Consider the following 17,518-nt stretch of genomic DNA (forward strand, 5'->3'; position numbering starts at 1 on the left):
GACCAATAATGGACCCGTCTCCGTTCAGTGTCCTTCCCGACTGGGGAGACAGACAATAAAATGATAGGCTGTGATGGGTGAGAGGGACTTGGGACTTGAGAGGGCGAGGAGACAGAGTCGTGGGGGGCCTCCCGACAGGGAACCCAAGATGGTCTCTGCAGTGGTGGCACTGGATCAAAACGGTCACATGGGAACAGACGGGCCATTTGAAGAGCCGGGAAATGATATTCCAGGCAAAGGAAATGGCAAGTGCAAAGCCCAGAGGTGGGAAAGATGAAACAGAGGCCAGCATCCCTGAAGAACCGTGAGCAGAGGGTAGGGTAGGAGGTGGAGAGGCAGGAGCGTGGGCCAGGCAGGGGCTGTTTTCTTCTGGTGCTGATAAAAAGCTAAGGGGCGATTTTAAGCAGGGGAAGGATGTGAGTGACTCATAAAACCAGATCGTGAGTTCTGTGGGTTCAGGACTTGGTTTTCTTGTCTCCCCAGCAACGGAATGAATTTTGGTAAAAGCCTCTCCGGTGGTCTATGGAGAACAGACCAGAAGGAACAGAGCGGGAAAGCTGCCCCCCGCCCCAAAAATCACCAAGTATCTATCTGAGAGCCTGGAATAGAACACGTCCTCATCAAATACTCAAAGGTTATGGGGCGCCTGGGTGGCGCAGTCGGTTAAGCGGCCGACTTCAGCCAGGTCACGATCTCGCAGTCCGTGAGTTCGAGCCCTGCGTCGGGCTCTGGGCTGATGGCTCGGAGCCTGGAGCCTGTTTCCGATTCTGTGTCTCCCTCTCTCTCTGCCCCTCCCCCGTTCATGCTCTGTCTCTCTCTGTCCCAAAAATAAATAAAAAACGTTGAAAAAAAAAAATTAAAAAAAAAAATACTCAAAGGTTATTTTGTAAGAAATGGAGAGTAAAGATGACCAGAGAGCATCCCCTTTTATAAGCGCCATAACTCACATGGACCAGACATCGATTTTGGGGCCATATTTCTTCCTGGCAAGAAGTTCGGGGGCGGCATAGGCTGGACTGCCACACTGCGTGCTGAACGGGTCCGAGTGGCCCAGGATCCCAGCACAGTTGCTCAAACCAAAGTCTGCAAAGAGAGGAAGACAAAACCAGCTCTGAATGAGAAAACCGTGAAAAAGAAGAAAAAAAAAAACCCTAAAAACCAACAAAAAAACCAGGGGGCAGCAGGAAAGGAAATATTCTCTCAGGCTAACACATCATTTAGCATCCCCGAAGGAAAACCAGCAGGGGCAGACCCTCATCGCCGGATATGGGTCTTAAGACTGGAAACCGTTTCTATCAGGCCTCACTATAAAATCCAGCTAGAGCTGAAAGTATGTTGAACCAAAACATATTTTCATCAAACCTTGGAAATGAGTCATCCAGGAAAAAGAAAGGCTTCGCTTTCTAGGACTGGGGCGGGAAGAGAGAACGAACAGAGGCCTTGGAGGCAGCAATCTGGCTTCCCAGTGGCCACGTGGGGAAAAAAGCTGAAGAAAGATCCATTTTCCCTGGCTGGGGTCAGAGTCACCCCAAGTGACACGCGATCCCACCATTTAGAGTTGACTTGTTCAGTTCAATGTTTTCATTTCATGCAAGTCCCTTAAAAATGCTCCCTGTGCATGTGGCAACGTATGGGGATTTAAAGAGGGAAAAAAATACACACCCAATGATTTAGAAACGCTAAGTGTTGGCTGGAAAACTAACGCCAGGAAGACAGCAATGAAAACTGAACTAAGCGACATCATAGCACTGCCTTGTTCCCGGATGATTACGGCAAACGGGAAAAACACAGAAGAGGCCGCTGCGTCCAAAGCTATGCTGCGTCCAAAGCCTTTTGTTTCGTGTTCACTTTTTTGAGCCTAAGAATATGGCAACTGACAGGTAATCAGAGCTGTCTCGGTCCTCATCTGATACCTTCCCTGAATCTTTGCTGATCCCAGAATTAAGATGATGACTTAGGGGCCCCTGGGTGGTTCTGTCGGTTGGGCATCTGACTCTCGATTTCAGCTCAGGTCTCACGGTTTATGGTTTGAGCCCCCCATTGGGCTCTGCGCTGACAGCACGGAGCCTGCCTGAGATTCTCTCGCTTCCTCTCTCTGCCCCTCCCCCTACTCGCATTCACTCTTTCTCTGAAAATAAACTTACTAAAAAAAAAAAAAAAAAAAAAAAAGATCATGGCTTCTCTTTGAACTTCAATGTAAATATTATGGTTCTAGTTCCCCAAACAGGAGATTCTGTCCACAGGGCTCAGTGGCCAGGACTGTCTCCACGTCTCGAACAAAACCCTGTACTTTCTCAACTGGCAGGACTTCTATCTGATTTCACTACTGTGTTTTCTCCTTGACCAACGTGTCTCCACCTGCAAAGCACATGACCGCTGTAATAGCTCAGGAAAAGAGGAACACGGGACGCGGTGTGAAGTAACCATGAGGCCATGAAGTGACCCACACCATGGGCCAAAGTGCACCACCAGAAACTCTCCCAACAGTCACTGGCTTAGGCTGTATAATGACAGAGCGTTCCCAAAGAGAACCCCGTCCCCCTGATGCCACAGGCAGAGCTCAGAAAACTCTTGAAGGCCCTGGGCTTGAAGATGAAGACCCAGAATCTACCCAGGGATGGATGTGGACACCTTTAGCTCTTCCTTTGTTTTTGTTTTTTATGATTCTATCTTTTTATCTCATAACTTCCCTTTGCTACCTACCCCCGCCCGGCCCCCATTTCCTTCCCCCGCCCAGCCCAGCCCACACCAGTAGGTTCCCCCATAACCTGCCCAAGAAGGCCCCTTCCAGAGCCACAGGACTCTTGGCTTCCCACCGTAGGAGACCTCTGTACAAGAGGATCTGAGGGCCCCTATTCTCAGACCTCACCCTGTAGTATCACCGACACGGGAAAAAAAGGGAGGGGGGTATTTTTGTAAGAGGAAAAATCATAGCGTGCTTGAAATTGGACGGTGGCTTAAACGCTCTGGGTTTGCAAATCAACCTAAAGGAATTTTAATAAAACAACAAATGCGTAAAGAGCACCATGGAATAAAGATTGTATTCTTCAGGGCAACATTTTAAGGGATGTTTCACAAACAGTCATGTGAGAAGGTCCAATCTCCTAGGAGTCCCATAAAATCTATCTCTAGATTTCTGACATGAAACCAAAAGACTCCGTGTCTAATCTCAATGGGGTTCCGCTAACAGCAAAGGACCTGCCTCATTCAGGTCACTGAAGCCTCCACTGCGGTCTGTAAAGAATTGCTTGATCCCAAGAGGGCAGGGAGAAGATAGAGAGCAGGTCACCCCCCCCCCCCCCCCCCCCCCCCCCCCCACCACCCTTTGCTCCCAGGCAAGCTCGAGAACACAGTGTCTTGCCGGGTCTGGAGGAATGTTTCAAGAAGATAAATTAGCAGAGGATCTGGTGAGTGGAGGAGATAAAATCTGCATTTTAAATGACTTAGTGTTGACCTAGCCAGAAGGGTTTCATTTAAAATATATTGCAGAGAAATAACCGGCCCTTTTCACACTCATAAGGCTAATTATTAAAATTTTACGCATATGCCTGGAATCAGAATCGAGAAACTAGAGAGAAGTCCGCCTTGCAGTATGTCACATGGGTCTGCCTCAAGTTAGATCTGGCAAACATACATAAGCGAAACATCTTCAGTTTTCTGAAGGCTCCAAAATGAGTCTCACAAAACGCCCAAGTGAACGCTGCGGTGCAAAACTGTTCTCAGCTGGGGCTCTCCCATTACCACCTAAACCATCAGACATCAGACTGTTTTTGTGGAAAGAAAAAAAAAAAAATCTTGATGAAATCAGATCTTTCTCCCAGTTAGCTCCAGTTCATTTGAAACGCAGCTTTAAGTACATTTATTTAAACCAAATTATTTCAAAGAAAGGAAACTATTAAGGGGAAATGGAAATAACTGTAATCCATCTTTAAAAAACAACCAGGTAATTCCTTTGAAGAAAAGGTTCAAGAGCTTTCAACTTGCAAAACGACAGTTATAGAAACATTTGATCCAAATGGCCCAAGCTGGGGGGGGGGGGGGGGAGGGGGTGGAGAGGGAAGGGGATTGGGGGGAGGCAAGAAAACGTATGAGACACTGGGCCTTCCTTCCCTCCAGCACCCCCCACCCCCAGTTATTGCCTTTGTGACTGACCCATAGGGAAAAAACGAGAAAATGTAGATATTGGTAAACACAAGGCAATGCCCAGTTGCCCTTGGTGGGGGGGGTACTATAATGTCTGTTTTGATTACAAATGTGAGATAAGGCTTTTGGTTTATGCTGCTGCTCACGAGAGAACCAGGAGCCACATAAAAGTGCAGATAATGGGAAATCCAGTGATCAGAGCCTCCTTTCCAGCAGTTTTGGAAAACTGTGGTTTCTGACTCCCAGTTTCTGACAGAACCCACTTCAGTCCTGGCTTGGGTGCCCGAATCAGCTGCCAAGCTGAGCGGTGAGGACTTGGAGGCATTTGAACAAAAGGGTCCCTGGAATCTAAAGAGCCACCAGCCCACTCTCCTCAAGGGGAACCGTGGGCTCTCATTTAGGCACATCATGTTCCTCTTACTTCTACAGGTCCACTCTAAGAGGGGTTTGTTACCGGACCAATCTGTGAACTACTTATAAACCTATGCCACTGGGTACAGAGATTGGTTCTTCCAGAATCTTCTGAGCAAACTTCCACCCAATTAAAATTTCTGCGCTTTTCAACACTGTTCATTCCACAGTACATTTCTAGTTTTAGACATGATGAGCTAGGGCTATCGCTTGGGGAGAAAGAGAGAGCAAGCCCAGAAGGGGAGGGAGGCAAGAGGGAAGGAAAGAAGCTGTAGGTGGCAAACAGCATCAACCCCTGGTGAAAGGCATCGTGCTAGAGCTACCAGCCTCAGTCTGGACGATGCGCGGTGCAAGGGAGTGATTTTAGCTTTTACTATATAATGTACATCCGGCTTTCACGTGGCCTGTTTCCTTACAATCTGCTGCTGTGAGGGCAACTCCGTCTCTGTCACCTCCACATTTTCTGAAGGCAAGTTACAGGTCAGCCTGCCAGAGAACCTAAAGGATCCGCTTTCCTCCATTCCCCACCACCCCCCGACCAGGTCGGGCCTTTGCTTAATGCCACAGATCCCAGAAACAAGGACCAGAAAGACATCCTACAGACATGTCAACGGCTGTCCTGTTGAACGCTTCCATATTTGGCCCTCAGGACGACTAAAATGTAAGAGCAAAACGATAAGAAAATAATTCTTTGAATTGTCCGTTTTAGAGAACATCATCTTTAAAATCTTTTGGGGGAATAAAAAAAACTGGTATCCCCTTGTTAATTTTCTAACAATCGGTATATTCGTTCGTTAACACCTATCAGTGGTGCTTAATTACCCAGCCAAGGGGTCTGGAGTCCCAGCAGCCCCTTGCCTCTTTACTGGGTTTTGGGAGCCAATTGTGAGTCCAAAGAATCTAACTGGTTATTTGAATGATAACGTTTCGGAGAGTCTAGAAATGGATTTCAGTATTTGCCAAACAAAATTCCTTCTTGGGTACGAAAGTTAAATTCACAACATTCTATTGATCCTTCTCCTTCCTCCTAATATAAAGACTTTTTCAGGCTATTGAGATGGAAGAAATTACTTGCACTTGAGGTGGGAAAGGAAAGAAAGAGCGGAACAGATGATGGCGCTAACATCTGGGTGTAAAAATGATGCCATGAGACTTTTGCCAAGAGCAATCATACAGGCAAACAAAAACGGAATTCTTCTAACAAATGAGTCATGGAGTGAACTCACTTATGGACCCTGAATTATGAACCAATTATGACTCACTCTATCCTGGAACTTCCTTATGATTACCTTCCTTCTAAATTATCCCTCTATGGGGACTTCTCTCTGCACAACCACCAATGTACAATGGGGCTTCAATAAAGATTATAATAAAAACAGAAGGTTAGTTGGGGTTCCCTTTGATTTCAGCACCCCAGTATTCACTGAAAAGTGAATTAAGCCATGGCTAAGCTAGGAGGAGTACTTCTGAACTAAATAGCATTTTTCACTGTTTCAAAGAAGTTTTATGTTTAAAAGAAGTTTTAAATTTATGTTTAATCCAAACAAAAATAGCCCCTCTAAAAGTTCAGATCTATCTGAAGTTATACAAAGCTGATGTCTGAATAATCCCAAGAACACATAACCAACAAATACTTATTTGTAGCTGTGAAATTCATCTTATGGTCACATTACAGTATATCTACCTTCCTAATTATGTTCATTATTAAAAGCAATTTTCATTTTCAAAACCATTATTGAATATTGGAGGTAAAGGAGATGATCGAGAGAGTATTATCTGGGATTAGAAATAAACTATGGATACTTTTCAAAGTCAATAACCCAGCAATAAATGAGAATTGACAACACAACACTTAAAGAATAGTCTTGCCATGGGGCTCAGTTGGTTAAGCGTCCGACTTCGGCTCAGGTCATGATCTCGCGGTCCGTGGGTTCGAGCCCCACATCGGGCTCTGTGCTGACAGCTCAGAGCCTGGAGCCTGTTTCAGATTCTGTGTCTCCCTCTTTCTCTGACCCTCCCCTGTTCATGCTCTCTCTCTGTCTCAAAAATAAATAAATGTTAAAAAAAAAAAAATAGTCTTGCCTTAAAAAAAAAAAAAGTCGTACATGGATGACTGGACTGGGTGGCTCAGTCGGCTGAGCATCCAACTCTTAATTTCGGCTCAGGTCATTATCTCATGGTTCGTGGGGTTCAAGCCCTGTGTCGGACTCTGTGCTGTGTCAGCACAGAGCCTGCTTAGAATTCTCTCTCCCTCTCTCTCTGCCCCTACCCCACTCATGCTCTCTCTCTCTCTCTCTCTCTTTAAAAATAAATAAATAAACCGAAAAAAAGATTTTTTTAAAGTCATACCAATCAGCTTGATATTATTGTCTTCATCCAGTAGCAAATTTTCTATCTTCAAGTCCCTGAAATAAACAAAACCACAGCATATTTCAGACAGACATTTGAAATAGTGGAATAACATTTTGCTTCTGAAGGCAAACAAACCGTTTAGAGCCGCTCTGAACCAACCCAAAACGCTCTCTGCCAAAACTCACACAAGCGGTAAGTAAATATTTATAAACATGATATAATTAATTGCCGCAGGCCGAAGAAGCCAAAGGGTTTCAGAAAAGCAGAGAGCACTGAGGGCAGAACACATCATGAGAAGTTTCCGGAAGAAGTGGGATCAAAGCTGAAACTTGGAATTTAAATAGACAGGGTTGGAAGAGAGTGGAAGGCATCATTCAAGTCAGGCGCTGCCTGAGCAGAAATACACATGTGGCCACATGTTTGTGAGACAGTGAGTAACACCAGCCCGGGGAAGGAACAGATTTGGGGAAGGTGCTAAATAAATAAATAAATAAATAAATACTGCAGGGCACCTGAGTGGCTCAGTTGGTTGAGCATCTGACTTCAGCTCAGGTCGTGATCTCGCAGTTTGTGAGTTCGAGCCCCGCGTCGGGCTCTGTGCTGACAGCTCAGAGCCTGGAGCCCGCTTCAGATTCTGTGTCTCCCTCTCTCTGTCCCTTCCCTGCTCATGCTCAGTGTCTCTCTGTCTCTCAATAATAAATAAACATTAAAAATAATTTTTTTTTAATGTTGAAAGCTGACATAATTTATCAGTCCTACAAACTCCATGGTTGGAGCCCCAGTGTCATCCACAAATTGGCAGGTAAGAATAATCTGTTTAAGCAGGCAGGTATTGCGGTGGGCAGAAAAATGGACTCCAAAGATGTCAGGGTCCTAATCCCTTATACTATGCTTGAGTAAATGTTAACTGTTACATGCCCAAAGGGAATTAAGTTTGCAAATGGAATGAAGATTGTTAACGGACCGGTGGGTGACTGTGATCATTGACCCTAAGGTGGCTTGAAGAGGGGGAAGGGAGAAGTGTACTCAGGGTCATGCTGAGTGAGAGGTGCCTGCGGTATCTGTGTTAGCTGACTGTAAGCTCCCAGAGGGCAGGGAACATGTCTGCCCCGCTTACCACTGCACCCCCGGTGCCTTTGTACATCCCAGGTACTCAGTAAGTACGAATGAATCTACATTACCAAAGAGATCGTTTTGGATTTTGGAAGAAGAAAATGGAGCAAAAGTATACATGTGGTCATCAAAACCATTGAGGCTGATGATTACAGTCCAAGCATCTTTAAGTTGTAGCCTGTCCACTCAGGCACACCTTGAGTATTAGATATGTAGGAATACTCTTTTACATACACACACACACACACACACACACACACATGCTCTATTCCACTGTTTTGAAACACACAGCATTCTTGGTCTAGTTTATTTTTCCCACTTTTGAACAGAGGCACAGGCAAAAGAAATCCTTCTTCCTCATATCTCTACCAAAGGAATAGAATAGCAGAGTCATGATAAGCAAAAATGGCAACCGATAATACTACGTCAAAGTCATGAGACAAAAGGGAGCTTTTGCTAGGGCTTTTGGTAAACGGGAAAGCAGTGTCCCATTTAACGGGGACAGTTGCTCACAGCTCAGTCCCAACACCGCCAGCTCATCATTTTCTCCAAGAGAATCTAGCAATCTGGACTTTATCCCAATTTTTAAATGTTGGCAACAAATTCACATTTAAAACAGTAACAGCCACATTGCATAGGCCAAACTTGCAGGCAAGTTACCTCCGGCAAACTACCAATTTTCAACCTCAGTTGGGGAGCTGAGCCTTGAAAGGACAGGAGATTGCCCAGGGAGAGGATGAAGGGCAGGGGGGGAGGAGATTGGGGGTTGGGGAGAAGAACCAAGGACAACATGCTGGTAAGGGGTGGGGCGGGGAGGGAAAGCCCGGGACACAGTTGTCACAGGAACAATAAAGGGAAGCATTTCAAATTGGGAGAAGAAAAGGAGTCAAGTGAGAAAAAAAGGTGAGCTCTATAAAACATCCAACGTCTTTCAAAATTGGGAGGTGGCTGGTAGCTTTAGGGCTGCATACTTGGATGAGAAAGGGGAGGTCTGCTTTGAAACCTACAGCTAGGGCATATGGATATCCCCCCACCCACATGCACCCACCAACGGGAGGAAGAACTGTGTCCCTTCGCTTCAATCCAGTGGAAACAATGCACAGACTATATAAAACCTATGTCAGCCTTTAAAAGGGATCATGGAGGGGCGCCTGGGCGGCTCAGTCGGTAAAGCGTCTGACTTTGGCTCAGGTCATGATCTCACAGTTCATGGGTTCAAGCCCCACGTCAGGCTCTGTGCTGACAGCTCCGAGCCTGGAGCCTGCTTCGGATTCTGTGTCTCCCTCTTTTCTGTCTCTGCCTCTCCCCCACTTGCTCTCTGTCTGTCTCTCTCTCAAAAACAAATAAAGAAATTTTTTTAAAAACATTAAAAAAATAAAATGTATCACGTATGTCCAAATACAGGGTGACCCCAAATATAAGGTAATCTCCCCCTCATTTTTCCAATGGGAAGACCCTGTTCCTCAGAAAAAGGGTTTTGGAAAAGACACATATGTAATTTTTAAAAACGCAATGGATTTACCAAATGATCATTCTATTTATCTTCAAGAGCATATAACATAATGTTAACTTTAGAAATATTGTTCCTACACCCTCACCTTTCATGAAACAATTTTACTGAAACTTGTCACAGTCAGGACAGGGATGACAGAGCCTTCCTTTTGGTGTTACCAGGGTCGCATGACCTTGCGGTGGACTGGATGTTTGTGATAACGCACTTTGTGAATACTGGTGGGTAGTCTCAGCACAAGCCATTTGAATAATAGGCACCCATTTAAAATCTCTGCAAATCAACAACTCGGGTGAATTGTTTTTAGAGTTGTCGCAGACCCTCACAACTGTGAGGTTATGACCCTGAAAGTTATTATTAAAGCCGTGTAAAACGTCCTGGCCTGCCTTTCTATTCGTTTCCTCGGGTGACTTCTAAAGCTCCCAAAAGTCCTAAGTGAGTCAAGGTTAATGGGTCTTTTCTAGCTAGTACTTTGTTGTTGAAAATTAGACACTTCCTCTTTTCTGAAGAGAAGTAGGACATGATCTAATTTGACCTTCTATTCAAGCATTTACGGTAATTCCAAAAAAACTGCACGTACACACAAAACACTGGGCCAGCAATAGCCCAAACTGTGATCCTGTGCAAACTGATTATAAAGCAGCTGTGCTATTTAAATCTAAAGGAAGGCCACAGTTTGTTTCCAGCGAAATTAAACCTCTTTCCCTGGAAAGAATGGAAGCCACACTAAGGCATTAAAGGAGAAATTTGGTTCAGAACATACTCTATGGAGAAAAACAATTGAGAGAGGTGAGGTAAAAGAAAGCAACTGCCAAGAATTATAAAGCTAAGCTGGATAATTCTGGGCCCACAAAAGCCTAGTGAACAACCACAATGATGAGAAGAATGATATAAATGGAAGACTAAAAATAAGAAAAAATGCAAAAGAGGGAAAAAAATGCCCACTTTTGAAACTGGGGAAATGTCATAAAACCAGGGGAGTAAGTATAAAATGTAATTGTTGGGCAAAGTGAGAAAAATATAATCAGTTTTCATTTCTACCCACCGCATCCCATAGTACCTACCCTTAGGACAAACGCTCAGAACAAACCTGTTACTCGGTTGTTTACCTATTTATTACCCTTCTGTCAATGTTTCTGTTTCGGACTGCCTAAACCTTCCAGGACTAAAGGTGAGCTACATTAGTCTCTGTTCAGGAAAGGAGTGTACCTCATCTACCCAAATGAAAGGAACATTCCACAACTTCTGGCTTTATCTATTGCTACCTTCTGCCTTGTCTTGAAATACATCTAGAAGGAGGGGGAGAATATTTTCCTTCTCTTCAGGAAGAAAGGCTTTAACATCATGTTTTTAAAAGTAGCTTTTGCATCGGTATTTACCCAAAAGAGTCAAAAACTTATTTTACTTTATTTTTTTTACAGGAGAGGGAAAGAGAAAATCTTAAGCAGGCTCCACGCTCAATACGGAGGCCTACGTGGCACTTGATCCCACAAACCTGGGATCATGACTTGAGCTGAAGTCGGGAGTTGGGATGCTCAACCGACGGTGCCAGCCAGGTACCCCAAGAATCTGAAACTTGTGGACAGGAATGTTCATAGGAGCTTTATTCATAATTACCAAACCCTGGAAGCAACCAAGCCCTATCCACCAGGAGATGAATGGGTAAACAAACTGGGTGATCCACCCAGACAAGGGAAAGTTAATTCAGCAATAAGAAGAAATGAGCTACCAAGTCATGAAAAGCCACGGAGGAACCTAAATGCATATGATTGAGTGAAAGATGCCAATCTGAAAAGGGCTACGTACTGTGTGATTCCAACCATATGACCTTCTGGAAAAGGCAAAACCATGGAGGCAGTAAAAAGATCCGTGGTTGCCTGAAGGAGGAGGAGGAGAAGAGGTGGCCCATAATTTTCATAGGTGGCGAAGTTATTATGATGCTGACATCAGGCATTTGTCAAAATCCACAGAACTGCACAGGGCAGAGAGAACCCTAATGTAAACTATGGGCGTAAGCTAATGATAATGCATCAACATTGGTCCATCAATTCTAATAAATGTACTACGCTATCACAAGATATTAACCGGGAAAACCATGCGGAAGGGGGGTGGGAAGGCATATGGGAACTCTACAGTTTCAGCACCATTTTTCTGTAACCCTAAAACTGCTCTAAAAAAAATATAAAATCTATTAACTCTTTAAAAGTAGCTTTTGGATATTTTTCTCCCCTCCTAGGAGATCAGTACTAGGAATGTTACCACTACAAGCAAGTGCCTCACTCAGGATGTTCACTTCGGGGAACGCTTACCACCTGAAATTAATTACGAGCCCCATTCGGCACAGTGGACCATTCAGACCCTCTGCCCAGCTCTTCAACAACTGACCCCAGAGACCACAAATATTCCCAGGAGACCACAAAATTGAGAGACATCTTCTTGAATAATAAGAGGGATGAATCTATCCATAAGGTTTTAGCGGTAGCATATTTCACTGCATCTTTTTAAAAACAAACAAAAATACTGGCAGGCCTCTGTTATCCAGAAAACCTCCCTGTGGTCCCTGTGAAAAGATGCTACTTACACTAGCCCCATCCCCGAGAACAAGATATTTGGCTCTGGTAAGCGTGAGATTTGCCATTTGGGAAGGAACGTTCTGACAGCGGACTGGTTCGCACTTGATGAGGGAGGCAATCCTCAATTTCACAGCAGTGTCCCTCGATAAGATTCATCACTTTATTGAGGGGAGAGAGAAGTAGGAGGCTCCTCCCACAGTCTTGCAGTGTGAGCGGGTCTTCCCTGTGGCTGGCAAACTGCAACTTCGGAGTGAACTTAAGCCTCGGAAGAGAAGAGAAGGAAAGAAAGTGGTCCCTGGATGGCGGGAGCGGGCAGGGGGTGGTGAAGACAGCTTTTTCTTGGCCAAAGGGGCTTCAAAGAGGAGACAGAGAGAGGGGATGGGGCGTGGCCTAATACAAGGGGGCACCAGAGGATTGGGTTACCTGGACAGTGTTGGGGCGGGGCGCCTGAGTCTTGAGAATTTACCAAAAGCAATTACTGTGTGTCTTGGGAACAAAGGAGGGAGCTTGGCCCACAAAAGGCCACCAGGGGCCCAGGCACAGAGCCTTCTCTGGACACCGGGCTGTTCCAGGAGCAATGCCCAAGGGCCTCATCATCACAGAGCTCTGGAGACCTGACACCGGGTCTCTCTGTCTCTACTAAGCTTGGGGAAGGGGGAGACTGAGAGGGGTTGATGGGTGTTTCTCCGGAGACTGAGAGGGCCCGAGGGGAGAGCCCTAATCACCAGCCCTTTGTTCTAGTTTATTTCAAAAGCACAAGCTCCAACGGGCCAGGCCGTGACTAGCAATTAAAGGTCCACCCACAAGCTACCAAGCGTGCCCCTCGCCTTCCTTCCCCCTGCACCCACCCACTCACCCAAACTCTCCTTGCATTTCTTGAACGATGGTAACCTCCAAACCTTCCAAGGTTTGGAGGCCAGCCGCCAAGAACTCCAGCCACAGCCCTCCCAGACAGAGGGGTGTGCTTTGGGGAGGGCTCTGTTGCCATAACAAACATAAGGGGTCCTGGCGCTCAGTGTGTGAGGAGAGGAGAAGCAGCCGCTGGGACCCTTCAGGGAAGGCGGCCAGGAGAGTACTGGGGAGGTGGAGAGTGGGCGTGTGTGCCTGCACAGGTGTGCCTGTGGGTGGCCATGTCTGCGTGCTCGTATGTGTGTGCACGGATGATCATTGTGTACGTGGGCATGCATGTGTGTGTGTGCCTGTAGGTGTGTGTGTGTGCCTGTAGGCGTGCGTGTGTGCACGTGAGCGGGTGTGAGGGCGTGCGTGTGGTGTTGCATACATATGTGCATGTGTGCATGGTCGTGTGTGCATGCTTATGTGTATGTAGGTGAGCGTGTACACGCGTGCACACGTGAGCGCACTTGCGTGCACGCACATACACCCAGAACACTGGGGAGGAAGTGAAGGAAGGGGCTCTCCGCCGGCCTCTCCAAGGCCCTTTCCAGCCGGTACGGTCAAAGGTTAGGCCCCTAACAAACCTCAGGCCAAGTCACAGAGACCCCAGGTGCCACTCGGGTGGAGACAAAAGATGGAAGTGAAGACATGAGCGCAAGGCGCCTCCAAGAGGGGGGCAGCGACCCGGGGCAGAGACGCTGAGCACAGTCTCGGCCCCAGACCTGGCAGCTGGAGACAAGGACGGACAGGCTCTCTAACTGACCGTCCCGTGGCCGTGGGCAAGTAGTTTAAACTCCGAGCATCTGATTCTGGTTTGAAAAACGGCGTCCCAAGAGTGGCTACCTGGCAGGGCCCTTAGCAGGAGGGAAACTGAGCCCCAGTGTCTTGTGGCCACTCCCAGGCTAACCTACCATTGGCAGAGATGAGGATAATAAAGGTGCTAAGAGCAAGTGCCCTCCTCTGGAGGAGAGCCCAGAAAAGACTTAAAAAGGTGATTAGTTGGGTGATAAGCAAACAGCACTGGGGGCCATTAGCCCTCCACGGAAAGGTCAGAGAGAAAGAGCCCAGGGGGTGGCCAGAGCAAGCTCACACAGGATCAGGTCTGGAGGAGACATTGGTGCCTGTGGAGATTGATTTTAGCAATAAGCTAAGAATAAAGCATCCAAGGGGCGCCTGGGTGGCTCAGTCGGTTGAGCATCTGACTTCGGCTCAGGTCATGATCTCACGGTCTGTGAGTTTGAGCCCCGCATCAGGCTCTGTGCTGACAGCTCAGAGCCTGGAGCCTGTTTCAGATTCTGTGTCTCTTCTCTCTGACCCTCCCCCGTTCATGCTCTGTCTCTCTCTTAAAAAAAAAAAATTTTTTTTAAATAAAAAAAAAAAAGAATAAAGCATCCAAGAAAAGCACCTAACTCCCCAAGGCCATAGGCATTTTGCAGGAAACGAGTTTTTGGGGGGTTAGGTTTATCTTCAAAAGCACTGTATTAAAAGCAAATGATTTCTTAATCACTGATTTACTTACAATATGGGCATTCTGATAAAACACAAGAATCATTTGTGAAGCACGTACCTGATTTATTTACTCAAAATGAAACCTTTATTGAATTCCTACAATGCTCCAGATATGAACTGTTTATAAAGTGAAAGAGCTACTCACTCACTAAAAAGATGATACTCTACAAATTGTGACCCGAAAAATAAACAAACTGGTACTAAGTCAATGAAGAAACGCCCCCTTTTTTTTTTTTTGCCTTTTTTTTTTTTAAAGTTTATTTATTTTTGAGAGAGAGGGGAAGGGAACGAGCAGGGGAGGGCCCAAGAGAGAGGGAGAGAGTCCCAAGCAGGCTCTGCATTGAACCGACACCCAAGAGTTGGGACATTTAACCGACTGAGCCACCTAGGCGCCTGGAAACTCCTTTGATATTCTAGGGACGATATGGAATATTCCAGAATGAACTGGCTGCCAAAAAGCCTCCATCCCAGTGCTAACTCTGACACTAGCTGTAGTCATTCAACTGGCCTTCATTCATTCCACAAAGTCTTGCTGTATGCTTACTGGGCTGCATGCTGGGCTACCTGTGGCCTGTGCAGAAAACAGATACCAAACAAGAAAGCTACCGTTTGAAAAGTTTGGAATGCAAAGTAGAAATGCAGTGTGCGTCTAGGACCAGGGACCTAGCCTGGAGAGCCTCCTGGAGGAGGTGATCTTAGAACAAGGACCTGAAGAATGAGCAGGGCAGGATGAGGTACTCCAATACTTACTGCCTCAGTTTGGACACTTAACGTGAATGGACTAATTGAATCCTCATGACAACCACGTGAAGTGGATGACCCATTATCCCTATTGTGTAGAGAGGGACATAAGCCTGAGCGATTTGCCCAGGGCAGCTTTTAAGTGGCAGAACCAGCACGTGGGTGCAGGCGGTCTGGCTTCGGAATCAACACCGCTGATCACCCTGCAACCCGCTCCATAAAGTTGCTGCGTTAGAGCTTTGTGAAATCTCGTAGTTCCGATCCAATTTTTTAAACCCAGCTCAACACAAATCCTTTGCTAAATGTGACCAGCGTCTCCAGATATGTGCGGTCTCTCAGCAGAAGGCCCAGGGATCCCAAACAGTTGCTGAATGTAAGCAGAAGTCACCCCCTCCTTGTCCACCTTTCCTGCCCTCCCCTCTCCAAGAAAACCTGAAAGTTAAAAGAACTCAATGCCCCACCACTGCGTGGTGTGCCTGCTTCTTGTCAGGCCCAAGAGAACAAAGGAGTGTCCCTTCTCTTCCACCATATTCCTCTTGAGCGGAGAGAATCCTTTCCCGATACTGATGAATGAGGAAGGTCATGGCCCTGGGAGTGGCAGTGTTGACGTACATCCAAACACAGGCTCGCACTCCCTTTGATCATGAGTCTCTCAGCCCTGGTCCTGCGGGCCCCCTCGGCTCCTCTCTTCCTGCTCAGGGATGGCGGTATTGTGTTACACTGTTACGTTTTGTCTGTACGGTTTGATTGGACTTTGTTATTTTGAATGAACCGATGAATCTCAAATTAGCCTGTCCGCGGAATCACACTTTTCATTGACTGATGTTAAGAGTCAACGCTCTATATACAACAGGCAGATCATCAGGTTTGGGCACCGTGCTGGGCAAGCACGTTTGAGAGAGAGAAAAAAAAAAAATCGTTATATTTTAAACGTGGAGTTTTCTCAGGCCATCCTAACACGGAGTAAGGAAGAAATCAGACCATACTCTACTTTTGTAAAAGTCAGCCACAGCCCTACTATAGCAAAGGACAAAGGAGCCGGCAGGCCCAGTGTAAAATGAATTTCTCTGCCGGCTGCTAAGGGAATCTTGCTATATACAGCTTTAGTTTCCTTTTCTCTTTTTCTGCTTACAATATTTACATGATTTTTAAAGATTTCCTTCCTGTAAAGGATATTTCAGTAGTTCCGAGTAGATAATTAAATATTTAGATTTCATATCACAGGAAACAAGGGCTTTGCCAAGCATTAAGCTGATGAGAATACAAGGATATAGTATCAGCCTAATCAGGAACTGTGCTGTTAGAGCATCCTCTACCACACTAACCAAAAGCCCTTTAAATCACTGGACAGGCACAGTCACCAAAACTCACCCTAAATCCTTTTGGGATGATCCAGTCTACTTGCTCAGAAATCTTCCCACGAGGGACTCCCAGGGCATCTCTGAAATACCATACTCTTTTATTCATTTGAAAAATCTAACTTCAAAATAATTTATGAAACAACAGTTTCAAACAGAGAGGGAGGCAACAAACTGAGGGTTGATGGGGGGGGAGAATGGGTGATGGGCATCGAGGAGAACACTTGTTGGGATGAGCACTGGGAATCATGGGAATCTACCCCCACAACCAAGAGCACACCATATACGCTGTGCATTAGCCAACGTGACAATACATTACATTAAAAAAATAATTTAAAAACCTGGTAAATACAAAAAAGAAAGAAAGAAAGAAAAAGAAATCCATTTCTTCTTTGCAACCTACAGGAGAGAAACTGCCACCATGGGAAAGGGCTACAGTAAAGGCTATACCAGCGGTGACCGGGTCATGTATGCTGTTAGTGGTACGGAATTTGGGAAAGTCAAGACATTCAGCTAGAGTCAGCCCATGAGTCTCTCCTGCACGATCATGTTCCTGTGATGTCTCCACCACCTAACCACCCACGTCCGTGCGCACTGGCACTCATTAACATGATCGCCAGAGAGAAAAACAAAGGACTCCTCCCTCAACGACACCTATGTTTCCAAACTCCCCTAACTTTGAAAGATCTGAGCCTCTACCATCGCCGGCTTATGAACGCCTTTCCAAGGACAGAGAAAGAAGGAGAATGTCAGAGATCAGAGGAAGAAAAGCACACCGTCTTTGCTATCAAAACATGATTAAATTCATTCCTTTGACGTCCTGACAGTAATTGTGCCGAGAGGGATGGGAATCTGTTAAAATGACTTTAAAAGCGTTGTTGAGAATTTCCTGCGGGAGAAGACAGTGAGCATGC

At 46.0% G+C, this 17,518-nt stretch overlaps 1 protein-coding gene across 1 annotated transcript in view; it reads right to left on the reverse strand.

Moving 5' to 3' along the window:
* The window catches only part of HUNK (hormonally up-regulated Neu-associated kinase), a gene marked incomplete at its 5' end in the record, with an annotated part of 116,907 nt that overhangs the window by 48,201 nt on the left and 51,188 nt on the right, over nt 1-17,518 (reverse strand). The window contains 2 exons of the mRNA XM_049629141.1: nt 948-1,083; nt 6,904-6,959. Of these exons, the coding sequence (XP_049485098.1) occupies nt 948-1,083; nt 6,904-6,959 (192 nt within the window). The remainder of the gene's footprint in view (nt 1-947; nt 1,084-6,903; nt 6,960-17,518) is intronic.

This window comes from Panthera uncia, chromosome C2, assembly GCF_023721935.1.
Source record: "Panthera uncia isolate 11264 chromosome C2, Puncia_PCG_1.0, whole genome shotgun sequence".
In the NCBI taxonomy this organism is placed as follows: Eukaryota; Metazoa; Chordata; class Mammalia; order Carnivora; family Felidae; genus Panthera; species Panthera uncia.